Source organism: Triticum urartu, chromosome 1 (genome assembly GCF_003073215.2).
Source record: "Triticum urartu cultivar G1812 chromosome 1, Tu2.1, whole genome shotgun sequence".
Classification (NCBI taxonomy): domain Eukaryota; kingdom Viridiplantae; phylum Streptophyta; class Magnoliopsida; order Poales; family Poaceae; genus Triticum; species Triticum urartu.
The window spans coordinates 377,540,148-377,557,828 of NC_053022.1; the positions used below are offsets into that span (position 1 = coordinate 377,540,148).

General features: G+C 49.4%; 1 protein-coding gene across 1 annotated transcript; it reads left to right on the top strand.

Annotated features, from left to right (window-relative positions):
• Positions 1-353: 353 nt before the first annotated feature.
• Positions 354-2,542, top strand: LOC125513556 (E3 ubiquitin-protein ligase Os03g0188200-like). Its single transcript, XM_048678685.1, has 2 exons — positions 354-2,064; positions 2,150-2,542. The coding sequence occupies exon 1, from the start codon at positions 614-616 to the stop codon at positions 1,724-1,726; it is 1,113 nt and encodes a 370-aa protein (XP_048534642.1). The 5' UTR covers positions 354-613; the 3' UTR covers positions 1,727-2,064; positions 2,150-2,542.
• Positions 2,543-17,681: the final 15,139 nt, after the last annotated feature.

Sequence of the window (17,681 nt, forward strand, 5' to 3'; positions counted from 1 at the left end):
TCTTTAGGAATACATGACAAATTATGCAAAGAAGGAATTTTGCTGTGAAATTTGCCGTGATTGATTGAAGAAATTGCCATGTTCCCACAACATGAAATTCCATGAAAAACGTTCGCAAGAAGCCAAGATTTTCGTAATGCAATGTGGAAACGCACAACCATCATTCCTTCCCTACAAACGACTCCAACTTTTGTTAAGCAGATGGAAGAATGATGATGAGCGGAGGGAAAACAAACTGTCGAAGGCCCACTAATCCAAATCGTAGAAAAGTATCATACTCCTACGAGGCAGGACCGCAGCAGTAGAGTAGTGTATGATGCCTCAGTGTTCCAGAAAAAAAAAGATTAATTAGAATGGGGGAAGAAGAATCCAACACCAATTGGCCACATTATGATTGTGGCCTCGCACAATCTCCCGGCACAGGTATAAATGAGAAGCGGCCATGGACGCCATGGGCCTCGCGTGCTGACAAAGCCACACTTATAAGCCACGGACAACACGCCGCCTCCTCAGCAGCCGCGCCACATCCGAGGCGCCCACGCAGACGCAGCCCAACCCGAGAGCGGAGCAGACAGCAGAGCAAGGGGGAGAGAGGATAGAGGGAGACTGATCGATGTCTTCCGCATCGGTTCCGCCGCCGGTGGCGCCGGAGCGGAGGGTGCCCGTGGTGGTGCCGGTGGTGCCACACTTGGCTGAGGAGGGAGGAGGCGGGAGCGGGAGCGGGGGCATGGCGGGGATATCGCCGAGCATCCTTATCATCGCCGTAATCGTGGTGGTGATGCTTCTGGCGTCCATCTCCATCCACTACTTCATCCGCAGTCTCTGCCGCCGCTCCCCCTCCTCCGCCTCGGGGTCCTCGGCGCCGCCGCTCCCGCTCGTGGCGGTCCGCAGCTCCGCGGTGGCCCCGGCGGCGGCGGCGGCGGCGCCCGTGGCCGACCAGGGGAAGGAGGCGGCCGCGGAGAGGGAGCGGCTCATCGGGCGGCTGCCGCTCTTCACGCTGGCGTCGTCCCTCGCCGCGCTGCCCAGGTCGTCCAGGGACTGCGCCGTGTGCCAGTGCGTGTTCTGCGCCGACGACGAGCTCCGCCTCCTGCCGGCGTGCCGCCACGCCTTCCACTCCGGCTGCGTCGACCCGTGGCTCCGCGCCAACCCGTCCTGCCCGCTCTGCCGCGCCTCCATCGCGCTCCCGTACCCGCCGCTCCCCGAGCTCCTCCGCGTCGAGCTCGGCAGCGTCAGCAGCCGCCGCTCCACGTCGTCCTCCTCCTCCGCGGCCGTCGCCGCGGCGCCGCCAGAGGGAGTCCGGGCGTACCCGCTCCCCAACTCCAACACCAACACAGAGTACCTCGTGGAGGAGGACCTCCAGGTCGTCCTCAAGCCGCCCAGCGCCGCCAACCCGGCGCCGCCGCCGCCCCCCACGGCTCGAATTACCGGCGAGCCGAGCCAGCAGCTGGCAGCCGCGGCGGAGCGCGGGCTGTCGTCGTCCGTGACGCCGACAGCGTCGTTCAGGTCGGTGGGGCGTTCCAGCAGCAGGTGGAGCAACCGGTGGAGCAACCGGTGGAGCAGCGGGCGGTGGAGCAGCCGGTACGACGCCGGGAGCGTGACGGCCGCCGCCACGGCCGAGTGGTGGTGGGACATGGACGGCGGGGTGGCGCCAGCGTCGCGGCGGGCCGAGTCCGAGGACGGCAGCGCCTTCTACGGGTTCGTTAGGTGGCTGACGGGAGCATACTAGCTACGTACTACTAGTAAACAGCGCGTTCCAACGGCGGGACAAGCTCCGGCCTCCGGCGCCGCAGCCCCGGCGCCGCGCATGCAGTGTAATCTCCAAACTGCCCCAAAACCGGATGGATTCTGATGCCGCTGCCGCTGCCGCAGTCTCTGCTTTTGGGCATCCGCGACCTTCTCTCTCTTGGTTTCTTTTGGGGTGCCGTACGGATTACAAAACTGGCTCCGGCTTGGAGAATGTCGGCGGGAAGGCTGAGGAATTCGCTCGCTCGGGGACTTTGAGGCGAACCGAAACGAAACGAAACGAAAATTCCACATCTTCCCAAGCTTTCTGCTCCTACTCTAGTACGTGCTGCATTTTGATTTGAGTTGTACTCCTATACTGGTCAGTTTCTAATTTTCATTCCATTGGTCACTGTGGATTGTGCAGTGCAGTGATGAAGAGAGAGTGATTTTGCTCTCTGTCTCATGTGCGCGACAGTGCGAGACTGTGTGCGTCGTAGCGTGGTACATGAAACTAGTAGGGGACAGCGGTGTGCTTTGAGGCAGGGCAGGCGAAGAAAGCATTTGTTGTGTGTAGGCGTAGAGAGTGCACATGGAGGTGTGGTGTTGTTGGGATATGGGTGCAGATTCCTGGTCCATGCCATGCAGCATGAGCATGAGCATGATCATGAGCGTGAGATCAAGAACTCGGCTCTACTCGGATGGAAAAAGGACTTGGCTGTCCCATTGGACAAGTAATCATCTCCTACTATCATCTGCTAGTAGCTAGCATGAGTATATTATTATCTACTGTTAGTTCAAAGTGATCATTTTTGTTGAACCGGTGTTCCAGTGATCATATCATATCTGCATGCATAAAGTGAGTGGTGGGTACTAGCTCTGGACTGGAGAAACTTTGCTTTGACTGTACCCCTGCACTGACTTGACCTGTCTGCCTGCCTTGTCTTTCTTCCTCCTCCTCCTCAGCACCTCATCCATACCATACCATCCGCATGCAGTATGTACAACAGCGATTTGCTTGCACTGAAGACAATGGCTTGGTGCATTTTTTAGCCAGAACACTGCATTGTCTTCTTGCCTTTGCCTTGGAGTAGTAGCCTTCGGTACTTTTTACTCCACATATAAGAGCATCTACAACCACGATGAACAAATCCGGCCCATCAAACACCCGCCGGCGCGTTCTGACCAGTCACGTCTTAAATAATGCAATCCATATCCGGACATTTTAGTTATCATATCTCAAATTCATACAACTACATCGATGCATTACACACATCGTTCGACTACTTAATCACTAATAACATGGCATCGGAATACCAAAATTTGACATGTTTGGCTATGATGGAGATCATCCACGGCTGCCATTGCCGTCCCTCTCGCGGAAGTACCGGTCGAAGACGCGGTAGGGATCGAGCCGGATCTGCTCGTCGCCGGAGCTGTCCTCCTTCGGTGGCAGTTCGGCCATGGCACAGACCACCCAATTCTGCTCTCAGGCGAGGGCGCGCGTGTTCCTACGTTGTCGCTTCTTCACAATGAGGACGCGGATGGCTTCCTCTGCGGCCGTCTGCGCCGCCGCATTAGCCGTCTCCGTTGCCGCCATTTCCACCACGATACGAGTCTCGGCGGCCCTTATCCTCCCCTTCCCACGGCGGCTACCCGTTCTCGGTGGGACTCATAGTCTACCCGATCGGTGATGGGGAAGGAGAGATTTTTCGGCTGCCGGGACCGCGATGATCCAGCCCCGGAGGACCCGAGCGCCTGTTGAGCCGACACTATGGAGTCGTGCCGGACAGATCCGTCCGTCGACCAGGCACTGTCCTCCCGGGAGAGGCGAAGTGCAATGCGGACCGCCATTGCCTGCTCCAACCTGCACGAGATGACACCCCAGTCGACGGATCCGGAGTAGTCGGAGTCTAATCCGCTACCCGCCATGCTGGAGATGGCCGAAAATCGCCGGAGGTGAGTTCGGGTGGCGGAGGGAGTGGAAGGGAGCGGAGAGTGAAGTGGCTGGGATTTGGTCCGACGATCGGATGGGGACGAATATATGTGGGGTCGGGTGGGCCATCATAGGCCGGGTCCGACATGGCGCACGCACCCGGCTGCCCAATATCCGCACCATATTTGGGCTGGATATGAGGGGTGCCGGTCAGGCCGGACGTTTGAGGCCCGTTTGAGGCATCCGTCTGGGTTAAAATTTCATGACCGGTTAGTGACCGGGCGGCCCCCCGACGCTTGAGTAGGGTTTGGGGCGCCCGACTGTAGATGCTCTTAGATTTGTCTGAAATCAATCTTTATAAAGTTCGATCAACTTTATAAAAAATAATAACATCACAAATACAAAATCAATATCATTAGATACGTCATGAATTTAGTTTTCGTATCATTAGATACGTCATGAATTTAGTTTTCATATTGTATAACTTTAATATTGTAGACGTTGATATTTTGTCATATAAATTTGGTCAAAGTCGATGGACTTAAGATAAATCTTACTGTATATGCTGAGTAAAAAGGACACGAGGGAATAGTGTTTTTGAATGCGTGTGTTCATCTGATATCGTGAGCTACTGCTGCTGCTGCTGAGGTGCATGCAATGCAATGCAAAGCAAGGTCGCTTTGACTTGGTTGCTGTCTCAAGGGGGGCAAGCAAAAGCAAAAGGAGGCCTGTGGCTGTGGCCTGCCTCTGATTCTGGAGAGACTCAGCATGCAACTTCCTTTCTACTTTTTTTCCTTTTCTTTTCCCCTATCATACTCACTACTGAGGCAGTGGGTAGGCACGTACGTACGTAGCTGCTGCTGCTGCTGCTGCTAGCTCTTTCCAGCGATGTTTGTTTGCTGGTTCGTGAATCGTGACCGGTGCTTGTCCATGGTGGCGTGCTGCGCAGTCGAGTCAAATGTGCATTGCGTCGACCCATTGACTCCCCGCCCAGCGCAGGGCAGTGGTACGTACGTACGATCGTACGTGCGGTGGCACCATCTTTTATGGGCCGGCCAGGCGACCAACGTGATGTACGTTGCGCTTCACCATCATCAGATAGAGAAAGAAAAGACGGAGCTGTACCACGTTTGCTTTGTGTGGTACTGCTGGTCAGCGTGCAGAGGTGTGAACTCACTGAATCAGAGCGAAAAAAAGCTTTGGTGCAACAATTTACCTGGCCATATGTCATGGCATGGGCCGGCCCGGGCCGACGGCCCAAAGCCACGAGGCGCAACAGAGTTCGAGGCTGGCACGAGAGTTCGAAGCCCAAGTGAAGGGGAAGAAGCAAGCGTTACAGTAAGGAAGCTATACGGAGGAGAACCCCTCTCAAAAAAGATACTCTCTCTGTTCACTTTTATAAATCGTTTTAGACAACTAAAAATAGATTGTTTTGCATGCTGTCTAAAATGTCTTGAAGGCCTTATAAACATGAACAGAGAGAGTATATGGAGGAGAAAGGGAGGAAGCTGTCGTCGATTCACCCAAGAAAGAAACATTCACATGTTACCTGTAACACTCGTCCCCTTTCTCCTCCTCTCTAAACTCACGGGTTTGGGATGAGAGGAATGCATGGATTTTTTGAGGCCGCTCTGCTCCAACGTTTACCATTCTTCAAGCAATCAAGCACGAGACAATGCTACAGGTCCTAGCAGAGGCGAAATTTTTGGGTCTTCTCATGCTAGGAGAGTAAGAGCAATTTCAATGGGGCAATCCATTTCATCCGTGGCCGTCCGTTTGGGTCGGCGTAAACAAAAAAGCCGGCCCAACGCGCCAACCCAAACGGACACGCGTCCGCTTTCGTCCGCCTGCCGACCCATTCCTGGTTTATTTTTTAGCCCGATTTGCGTCGGCGCGGATACAATACGGACGCGCGCGCGCTCGCCCACTTTCTTCACCGGGCCCGCTGGTCGATGGCACATTGGACTCACACCCTCGCGCGCCTGTTACGTTGTCGACGTCGTCGGCCATTTTTTCAGATAAAAATGGATACATAGATAGTTCTAGCGTACACAGATAAAAAAAAAGACCACTACTCGTCGCTTTCTAACTCCGACTCGGTAATGTCCTTCTTCGACGTTTGAATGTAGGCGTCAGCATGCTGCTCGTCTTCAAAGTCCCAACCCGACGTTTCTCGTAGCTTCAGTTTCAATTGAGTTGCCTGCTTCAGCGGACGCCTGTCCTCCAGATAGGCGACTCGCTCCCTCCTCCTCGCGTCCCTCTCCAACCTCCTTTGCTTGTAGAACTGGCGCTCGTCGACGATGTCCTATGGGAAGCCTCCGCGCTACACCATCAAGACTTCCACGTCCTTCTCCGCGATGGTGAGGCGCCGCTGCCGCCTCCGGTGGACACGACGATCCTCGTCGGTGAAAAGTCGCGGGAGAGGCGCCAGATCCTGCGACCGCTGGCTCAACACGTTGGGAAAATTCATACGAAACTGCTCCATGCACGACATAAACGGACGATCTATGCACGATAAATCAATCCAGCGGCCAGCGCCCTGTTTAGTTATACGTATGTACGTCCAGATTTTATCATCGTCTGTGCATCATCCATCATTTATCGTGTGCATAGCACGACTAAAATTCATATCCCTATGAGGCCTCAGGAGGCGCCACGCCGCCGCGTCGTGCGCGCGGGCCGCCTCCTCTGCGGTGTCGAAGGTGCCGAGGATGAGACGTTTCTCACGAAATCAGATCTTGGAGGAGAAGGCGCCGGAGCGGCGCTCGCGGACTCCGCGAAAATCTGAAGCGCCCAGGCGACGGATCGACATGGCGGCGCAGAGGCGACGAGAATGGGCGGCGAACAGAGTGTGGAGGGAGCGCCTTCTTTATAACAAGCGCCGGCCACGGCGCGCACGTGAACCTTTCCCGCGCGCTGGAGCGCCAAAACCAGCGCGCGTTAGGCCGCTTTCCCCCGCGCGCGCGAACCTTTCCCGCGCGCTGGAGCGCCAAAACCAGGGCGACGGCATGATCTAAAACGCGCGGTCATGAAATGGGTCGCCCGTTGGGCACACTGCCGACCCGAAACTAAAAAAGGGCGGACGGCAGGCGGGCGGCCGACTCAAACGGACAAAAAGCGGACAAAAATGCCGTCCGTTTGGGTCGGCCCGTTGAAGTTGCTCTAACGGCTTGTATTTTTTTTTTGCCATTGGCCGGTGCCTGGAAACCTTGTTAAACGTCCTTATTTAATGAATGGAGCAAATCTTTTGCCTTCGTTTTTTAAAAAAAAAAATCCTCTCTGAGGAAGACAGATCCTAGTTCGTGCATAGCACCATATACTCATATGCAGTGTCAGACAACGAGTTAAGTTGAACAAAGTAATGTGGGAAATCACCTGCGGCCGCTGTCGACTTCACTCAATCGGTGGGATCGTTGGCTGGACAAGGACAGTGATTTCTTTTTCCCCGGGCACACCCGGCGGTAAAACGCAAACGCAACCAAACAAAAACCAAAATCCCCCGCACACACGCGTTCGTTGCCGCAAAGCGGCCATGCGTCATGCGTTAGCGCACCCATACATGGCCACTTGCATTGCATCCTAGCTACCGCATTACACGTCGGCGGCGCCATCACCCGCTCGCCCGAAATTTCATTCCCAGACGAAGGAGCTCGCGAATTTCTGCTCTCCGGGCGCGCGCTGATCCGTTCGAGTGTGGATCGTGATATATGTGCGTGTCGCCTGATCATTCGCAGCTTGCGTTACGTGTGCACGTCCCTGGTGAAGAAATTTCATCTGGCAGTACGTAGGCAGCCAGGGGGTCGTCGTCCGTCCAAAATCGAGTCACCATCTGGCTAGCTAGTAGTACTTGGCTAGCGCAAGCGATTGGAAGGTGCATGCATGCTTCACCCTGCGTGTGCGTGCTTGGTTCCCAAGTTAAATCAGATCACGGCCTGAGTTAATCTGGCTAGATGTTGACTGGAGATACGAAGGTTAACCTAACCCCTTTAGTTTAGCATAATTAACCATGATACTCACACACGCGAGCGGCTGCCGAGTGTCAAGTGGAAACGCAACCGTGCGTCGCATGACGACCAGGGGCCAGGGGGTCTCCGAGCGCCAGCCGCCAGGCCACGCCACGCATTGACGACAAGTCGCCTAGGTCGGCACGGCAGATCCTTCTGTTTCCACCTCACCTAAGAGGCTAAGACCAGTGATCGCAAGGCTCTGTTTGACTCATGACTAAGACTTTTGTGGTGTGACACTGACGTAGAGTATATGTTATACTAGCATAATGCGCATGTGTGTTGGATTCGGGCTACTTAATCGCCTTCTATTGGAAGCAAAAGGCCAATACGTGGCAAGTGTTGGAAATATTAACATTTTTCCAGCTAATCTAATCCACGAGTAATACAGTATGCATCTCATACCAAAACCTAAGCATGTGAGTACGTACAGTACATGAAACCGAAACATCTATAAACGGCATATATACGACCAACACATGTACGAGCAAATAGAGGATGAACGAGGCATACCCTCCGGTTGGCCAGGCCAACGCGGCGGCGGCAGCCTCGGCATCGGCCGAGACTTTTTTCTTGGCGGCTTCATCATCGGCCATGGAGTCGATGCCGGGGAAGTAGTGGAAGCAGAGGAGGTTGGTGACAGGGACGGATCGGGAGCAGTCGCGTCGAGACGCTCCCCAAAAACCTTATTGTTGTTCTCCCGGGCAGGATCTTCAACGACAGAGTTTCGGAGGCACCTCCTCTCCCGACCAACCATGCACGCGGTCGTCGGGATGGGATCGCCGGAAGCAGCACATAGAGAGGAACAATATATGACAGCTAGGCTTGTGCGAGAGGGAGTGAGTGAACTGGGTTAGGGTTCACTCCACTGGCGAGCGCCTACTTATATAGGCTATCGGGTAGATAGGCCTGGGCTCAGGCCCACGACCAAGTCCGTGAACAGCCCACGGTCCAACGTCTCGGACAGTGGCACTTCCATAAGTGACTCGTAAATTAATTAACCATTCCTGACCGACAAAAATAAGCTTCGGCTCGGCTCATTCCCGTAATCCGAGGCGTGCGTCGTGACGAGAAGAGGCGTGGCGAGACAAGGCGGGCGGCGACGGAGGAGGAGCGCGCGTGTACAACTCCTATTCTCAGGCTCCTAATAGCAAGTGGTAGAGAACCCTTATAAAGAGGTCTCACTCTTCTTACTGTAGCAGTATGGTACTAAACTTCCCACCACTTGCTGTACACATGCATGGGCCTTAGAGATTAATCAGGGATGATTGTCTTATATGGGCCTAAGCTCATCCATAATCCATCAAACCCCATCAGATGTCGAGGCACATAAGTTTGTCAACTATTCCAAACAATGGTTGATGTACAAGAATTTTTAGTGTAGACTGTTAAGTTGAACTTCCACCTAGAGCAATAGGATAGACTTCTTCACAACTGAACACTGGACTTGTTGGGAAACGTAGTAATTCAAAAAAAAAATCCTGCGATCATGCAAGATCTATCTAGGAGAAGCATAGCAACGAGAGGGGAGAGTGTGTCCATGTACCCTCGTAGACCGAAAGCGGAAGCGTTTAATTAACGCGGTTGATGTAGTTGAACGTCTTCATGATCCAACCGATCCAAGTACCGAACGTACGACACCTCCGGGTTTAGCACACATTCAACACGATGACGTCCCTCGAGCTCTTGATCCAGTAGAGGGTCGAGGGAGAGTTCCGTCAGCACGACGACGTGGCAACGGTGTTGGTGATGTGATCCGTGCAAGGCTTCGCCTAAGCACTACGACAATATGACCGAGGTGGTAAACTATGGAGGAGGACACTGCACATGGCTAAGAAACAACAGTTGTGTCTTTGGGGTGCCCCCTTGCCCACGTATATAAAGGAGGGGGGGGGAGGAGAAGGCCGGCCCAAGGGGGGCGTGATGACCCACAAGTATAGGGGATCTATCGTAGTCCTTTCGATAAGTAAGAGTGTCGAACCCAACGAGGAGCAGAAGGAAATGATAAGCGGTTTCCAGTAAGGTATTCTCTGCAAGCACTGAAATTGTAGGTGACAGATAGTTTTGTGATAAGATAATTGGTAACGAGCAACAAGTAACAAAAGTAAATAAAGTGCAGCAAGGTGGCCCAATCCATTTTGTAGCAAAGGACAAGCCTGGACAAACTCTTATATAGAGAAAAGCGCTCCCGAGGACACATGAGAATTATCGTCAAGCTAGGTTTCATCACGATCATATGATTCGCGTTCGGTACTTTGATAATTTGGTATGTGGGTGGACCGGTGCTTGTGTACCGCCCTTACTTGGACAAGTATCCCACTTATGATTAACCTCTATTGCAAGCATCCGCAACTACAACAAAAGTATTAAGGTAAACCTAACCATAGCATGAAACATATGGATCCAAATCAGCCCCTTACGAAGCAACACATAAACTAGGGTTTAAGCTTCTGTCACTCTAGCAACCCATCATCTACTTATTACTTCCCAATGCCTTCCTCTAGGCCCAAATAATGGTAAAGTGTCATGTAGTCGACGTTCACATAACACCACTAGAGGAGAGACAACATACATCTCATGAAAATATCGAACGAATACCAAATTCACATGACTACTAATAGCAAGACTTCTCCCATGTCCTCAGGAACAAACGTAACTACTCACAAACCATATTCATGTTCATAATCAGAGGAGTATTAATATGCATAAAGGATCTGAACATATGATCTTCCACCAAATAAACCAACTAGCATCAACTACAAGGAGTAATCAACACTACTAGCAACCCACGGGTACCAATCCCAGACTTAGAGACAAGAATTGGATACAAGAGATGAACTAGGGTTTGAGAGGAGATGGTGCTGGTGAAGATGTTGATGGAGATTGACCCCCTCCCGATGAGAGGATGACGATGGTGATGATGTCCCCCTCCCGGAGGGAAGTGTCCCCGGCAGAACAGCTCTGCCGGAGCCCTAGATTGGATACGCCAAGGTTCCGCCTCGTGGCGGCGGAGTCTCGTCCCGAAAGCTTGCTTATGATTTTTTTTCTCATCGAAAGACTCCATATAGCAGAAGATGGGCATCAGAGGGCCACCAGGGGGCCCACGAGGCAGGGGGGCGCGCCCAGGGGGTAGGGCGCGCCCCCACCCTCGTGGGAGGGTGTGCCCCCCTCTGGAATTTCTTGTGCTTAATATTTTTTATATATTATGAAAATGACTTCCGTGAAGTTTTAGGACTTCTGGAGCTATGCAGAATAGGTCTCTAATATTTGCTCCTTTTCCAACCCAGAATCCCAGCTGCCGGCATTCTCCCTCTTTATGTAAACCTTGTAAAATAAGAGATAATAGGCATAAGTATTGTGACATAATGTGTAATAATAGCCCACAATGCAGTAAATATCGATATAAAAGCATGATGCAAAATGGACGTATCAACTCCCCCAAGCTTAGACCTCGCTTGTCCTCAAGCGAAAGCCGAAATCAAAAAATATCTCCACATGTTTAGAGATAGAGGTGTCGATAAAAATAAAATACGGACATGAGGGCATCATGATCATTCTTAAAGCATCAACTTATATAATTCTTGTCATATGATCTCTTATGCTAGAGTAACAATTCAATCACAATCTCAAGTATGAATCATAAACTTCATTGAAAACTAACACACTATAATCTCAGTCATTGAAGCAATTGCAATTTATCATAACATAGGAAATAGTCAATATAATAGCTTTTCAGCAAGTCCACATGCTCAACTATCATATAGTCTTTCACAATTGCTAACACTCACGCGATACTTATGGGTATGGAGTTTTAATCGGACACAGAGAAAGATGGGGGCTTATAGTTTTGCCTCCCAACGTTTTACCTCAAGGGTAATGTCAACAATAATAGTTCATGAAAACTCACATCCAATTAGCCATATATACTAGGATCTTTCCAACATATTGTGCTTGCCAAAAGATAAAATGTAAAAAAGAAGGGTGAAGATCATGTTGGAAATATGCCCTAGAGGCAATAATAAATTGATTATTATTATATTTCCTTGTTCATGATAATCGTTTATTATCCATGCTAGAATTGTATTGATAGGAAACTCAGATACATGTGTGGATACATAGACAACACCATGTCCCTAGTAAGCCTCTAGTTGACTAGCTCGTTGATCAATAGATGGTTACGGTTTCCTGACCATGGACATCGGATGTCGTTGATAACGGGATCACATCATTAGGAGAATGATGTGATGGACAAGACCCAATCCTAAGCATAGCACAAGATTGTGTAGTTCGTATGCTAAAGCTTTTCTAATGTCAAGTATCTTTTCCTTAGACCATGAGATTGTGCAACTCCCGGATACCGTAGGAATGCTTTGGGTGTGCCAAACGTCACAACGTAACTGGGTGGCTATAAAGGTACACTAACAGGTATCTTCGAAAGTGTCTGTTGGGTTGGCACGAATCGAGACTGGGATTTGTCACTCCGTGTAAACGGAGAGGTATCTCTGGGCCCACTCGGTAGGACATCATCATAATGTGCACAATGTGATCAAGGAGTTGATCACGGGATGATGTGTTACGGAACGAGTAAAGAGACTTGCCGGTAACGAGATTGAACAAGGTATCGGGATACCGACGATCGAATCTCGGGCAAGTATCGTACCGCTAGACAAAGGGAATTGTATACGGGATTGATTAAGTCCTTGACATCGTGGTTCATCCGATGAGATCATCGTGGAACATGTGGGAGCCAACATGGGTATCCAGATCCCGCTGTTGGTTATTGACCGGAGAACGTCTCGGTCATGTCTGCATGTCTCCCGAACCCGTAGGGTCTACACACTTAAGGTTCGATGACGCTAGGGTTATAAAGGAAGCTTGTATGTGGTTACCGAATGTTGTTCGGAGTCCCGGATGAGATCCCGGACGTCACGAGGAGGTTCCGGAATGGTCCGGAGGTAAAGATTTATATATAGGAAATCCTGTTTCGGCCATCGGGACAAGTTTCGGGGTCATCGGTATTGTACCGGGACCACCGGAAGGGTCCCGGGGGTCCACCGGGTGGGGCCACCTGCCCCGGGGGGCCACCATGGGATGTGGGAGGTGCGCCTTGGCCTACATGGGCCAAGGGCACCAGCCCCAAAAAGGCCCATGCGCCTAGGGTTTTGAGGAGGGAAGAGTCCCACAAGGGGAAGGCACCTCCTAGGTGCCTTGGGAGGGAGGGAAACCTCGTCTTGGCCGCCCCTTGTTTCCCATCTAGGGCGTGCCCCGCCCCTAGGGGTGGGAACCCTAGAGGGGGCGCACCCTCCTCCCTCTCCCCTATATATAGTGAGGCCTCAGGCTGCCCATAACGCGCGATCTGATCTCTGCCTGTTGGTGCAGCCCTCCCTCTCTTTCTCCTCATATCCCGTGGCGCTTGGCGAAGCCTTGCAGGATTGCCACGCTCCTCCATCACCACCACGCCGTCTTGTTGCTGCTGGATGGAGTCTTCCTCAACCTCTCCCCTCTCTCCTTGCTGGATCAAGGCGTGGGAGACGTCACTGGCTGTCACGTGTGTTTGAACGCGGAGGTGCCGTCCGTTCGGCACTAGGATCTCCGGTGATTTGGATCACGACGAGTATGACTCCATCAACCCCGTTCACTTGAACGCTTCCGCTTAGCGATCTACAAGGGTATGTAGATGCACTCTCCTTCCCCTCGTTGCTGGTCTCTCCATAGATAGATCTTGGTGATACGTAGGAAAATTTTGAATTATTTCTACGTTACCCAACAGTGGCATCATGATCTAGGTCTATTGCGTAGATTCTATGCACGAGTAGAACACAAAGTAGTTGTGGGCGTCGATATTGTCAATTATCTTGCCGTTACTAGTCTTATCTTGATTCGGCGGCATCGTGGGATGAAGCGGCCCGGACCAACCTTACACGTACGGTTACGTGAGACCGGTTCCACCGACAAACATGCACTAGTTGCATAAGGTGGCTGGCGGGTGTCTGTCTCTCCCACTTTAGTCGGATCGGATTCGATGAAAAGGGTCCTTATGAAGGGTAAATAGCAATTGGCATATCACGTTCTGGTCTTTGCGTAGGTAAGAAACGTTCTTGCTAGAAACCCATAGCAGCCACGTAAAACATGCAAACAACAATTAGAGGACGTCTAACTTGTTTTTGCAGGGTATGCTATGTGATGTGATATGGCCAAAAGGATGTGATGAATGATATACGTGATGTATGAGATGATCATGTTCTTGTAATAGGAATCACGACTTGCATGTCGATGAGTATGACAACCGGCAGGAGCCATAGGAGTTGTCTTAATTTATTTATGACCTGCGTGTCAACATAAACGTCATGTAATTACTTTACTTTATTGCTAACCGTTAGCCATAGAAGTAGAAGTAATAGTTGACGAGACAACTTCAAGAAGACACGATGATGGAGATCATGGTGTCATGCCGGTGACAAGATGATCATGGAGCCCCAAAGATGGAGATCAAAGGAGCTATATGATATTGGCCATATCATGTCACTATTATTTGATTGCATGTGATGTTTATCATGTTTATGCATCTTATTTGCTTAGAACAACGGTCGTAAATAAGATGATCCCTCACTAAAATTTCAAGAAGTGTTCTCCCCTAACTGTGCACCGTTGCTAAAGTTCGTCGTTTCAAAGCACCACGTGATGATCGGGTGTGATAGATCCTTACGTTCACATACAACGGGTGTAAGACAGTTTTACACATGCAAAACACTTAGGGTTAACTTGAAGAGCCTAGCATGTGCATAGACATGGCCTCGGAACACAGAAGACCGAAAGGTCGAGCATGAGTCGTATAGAAGATACGATCAACATGAAGATGTTCACCGACGTTGGATAGTCCGTCTCACGTGATGATCGGACACGGCCTAGTGGAATCGGATCATGTAATCACTTAGATGACTAGAGGGATGTCTATCTGAGTGGGAGTTCATAAGATGAACTTAGTTATCCTGAACATAGTCAAAAGGTCTTCGCAAATTATGTCGTAGCTCGCGCTTTAGTTCTACTGTTTAGATATGTTCCTAGAGAAAATTTAGTTGAAAGTTGATAGTAGCAATTATGCGGACTAGGTCCGTAAACTGAGGATTGTCCTCATTGCTTCATAGAAGGCTTATGTCCTTAATGCACCGCTCAGTGTGCTGAACCTCGAACGTCGTCTGTGGATGTTGCGAACATCTGACATACATGTTTTGATGACTACATGATAGTTCAGTACATAATGCTAAATGGTTTAGAGTTGAGGCACCGAAGACGGTTTTGAAACGTCGCAAAACATATGAGATGTTTCGAGGGCTGAAATTGGGATTTCAGGCTCGTACCCACGTCAAGAGGTATAAGACCTCCGACGATTTTCTTAGCCTGCAAACTAAGGGAGAAAAGCTCAATTGTTGAACTTGTGCTCAGATTGTCTGAGTACAACAATCGCTTGAATCAAGTGGGAGTTGATCTTCCAGATGAAATAGTGATGGTTCTCCAAAGTCATTGCCACCAAGCTGCTAGAGCTTCGTGATGAACTATAATATATCAGGGACATATATGATGATCCTTGAGATATTCGCGATGTTTGACACCAAAGTAGAAATCAAGAAGGAGCATCAATTGTTGATGGTTGGTGAAACCACTAGTTTCAAGAAGGGCAAGGGAACAAAGGGATACTTCATGAAACGGAAATTCAGCTGCTGCTCTAGTGAATAAACCCAAGGTTGAACCCAAACCCAAGACTGAGTGCTTCTGTAATAAGGGGAATAGCCACTGGAGCAGAATTACCCTAGATACTTGGTAGATGAGAAGGCTATCGATAGAAGTATATTGGATATACATTATGCTAATGTGTACTTTACAAGTACTCCTAGTAGCACCAGGGTATTAGATACCGGTTCGGTTGCTAAGTGTTAGTAACTCGAAATAAAAGCTACGGAATAAATGGAGACTAGCTAAAAGTGAGCTGATGATATGTGTTGGAAGTATTTCCAAGGTTGATCAAATATCGTACGCTCCCTCTACCATCGAGATTGGTATTAAAACCTAAATAATTGTTATTTGGTGTTTGCGTTGAGCATAGACATGACTGGATTATGTCTATCGCAATACGGTTATTCATTTGAAGAGAATAATGGTTACTCTGTTTATTTGAATAATACCTTCAATGGTCTTACACCTAAAATGAATGGTTTATTGAATCTCGATCGTAGTGATACACATGTTCATGCCAAAAGATAGTAATGATAGTACCACCTACTTGTGGCACTGCCACGTAAGTCATATCGGTATAAAACGCATGAAGAAGCTCCATGTTGATGGATCTTTGGGCTCACTCGTTTTTGAAAGGTTTGAGACATGCGAACCATGTCTATTGGTGTATATGCATGAAGAAACTCCATGCAAATGGACCATTTGGACTCACTTGATTTTGAATCACTTGAGACATGCAAATCATACCACATGGGCAAGATGACTGAAAGCCTCGTTTTCAGTAAAATGGAACTAGAAAGCAACTTGTTGGAAGTAATACATTTTTGATGTGTGCAGTCCAATGAGTGCTGAGGCATGTAGTGGATATCGTTATGTTCTTACTTCACAGATGATTTGAGTAGATGTTGAGTATATTTACTTGATGAATCACGAGTCTGAATTATTGAAAGGTTCAAGTAAGTTCAGGGTGAAGTTGAAAGATCGTCGTGACAAGAGGATAAAATATCTATGATATGATCATAGAGATGAATATCTGAATTACGAGTTTGGCACAGAATTAAGACATTGTGGAAATTGTTTCACAACTAATACAGCCTGGAACACCATAGTGTGATGGTGTGTCCGAACATCATAACTGCATCCTATTGGATATGATGGATACCATGATGTCTCTTATCTAATTACCACAATAGTTTGTGGGTTAGGCATTAGAGACAACCACATTCACTTTAAAAGGGGCACCACGTAATTCCGATGAGATGACGCCGTATGAACTATGGTTTAGAGAAACCTAAGCTATCATTTCGGAGAAGTTTGGGGCTGCGACGCTTATGTGAAAAAGTTTCAGGCTGATAAGCTTGAACCCAAAGCGGATAAATGCATCTTCATAGGACACCCAAAACAGTTGGGTATACCTCCTATCTCAGATCCGAAAGCAATAAGGGATTGTTTCTAGAATCGGGTCCTTTCTCGAGGAAAAGTTTCTCTCGAAAGAATTGAGTGGGAGGATGGTGGAGACTTGATGAGGTTATTTAACCGTCTCTTCAACTAGTGTGGAGCAGGGCACAAGAAGTTGTTCCTGTGGCACCTACACCAATTGAAGTAGAAGCTTATGATAGTGATCATGAAACTTCGGATCAAGTCACTACCGTACTTCGTAGGATGACAAGGATGCACACTACTTCAGAATGGTACGTGATCCTGTCTTGGAAGTCATGTTGCTAGACAACAATGAACCTGCGAGCTATGGAGAAGCGATGGTGGGCCCGGATTCCGATAAATGGCTCGAGGCCATAAAATCCGAGAGAGGATGCATGTATGAAAACAAAGTGTAGACTTTGGCAGAATGGCTCGATGGTCGTAAGGCTGTTGAGTACAGATGGATTTTAAAAGGAAGACAGACAATGATGGTAAGTGTCACCATTGAGAAAGCTCGACTTGTCGTTAAGGTGTTTCCCGACAAGTTGAAGGAGTTGACTACGGTGAGACTTTCTCACTTGTAGCGATGCTAAGAGTCTGTTGGAATTATATTAGCGATTACTGCATTATTAATGAAATCTTGCAGATAGGATGTCAAAACATTGTTTCCTCGACGATTTTCTTGAGGAAAGGTTGTATGTGATACAACCGAAAGGTTTTGTCAATCCTGAAAGATGCTAAAAAGTATGCAAAGCTCCAGCAATCCTTCTAAGGACTGGAGTAAGCATCTCGGAGTTGGAATGTATGCTTTGATGAGTTGATCAAGGATTTTGGGTTTATACAAAGTTTATGAGAAACTTGTATTTCCA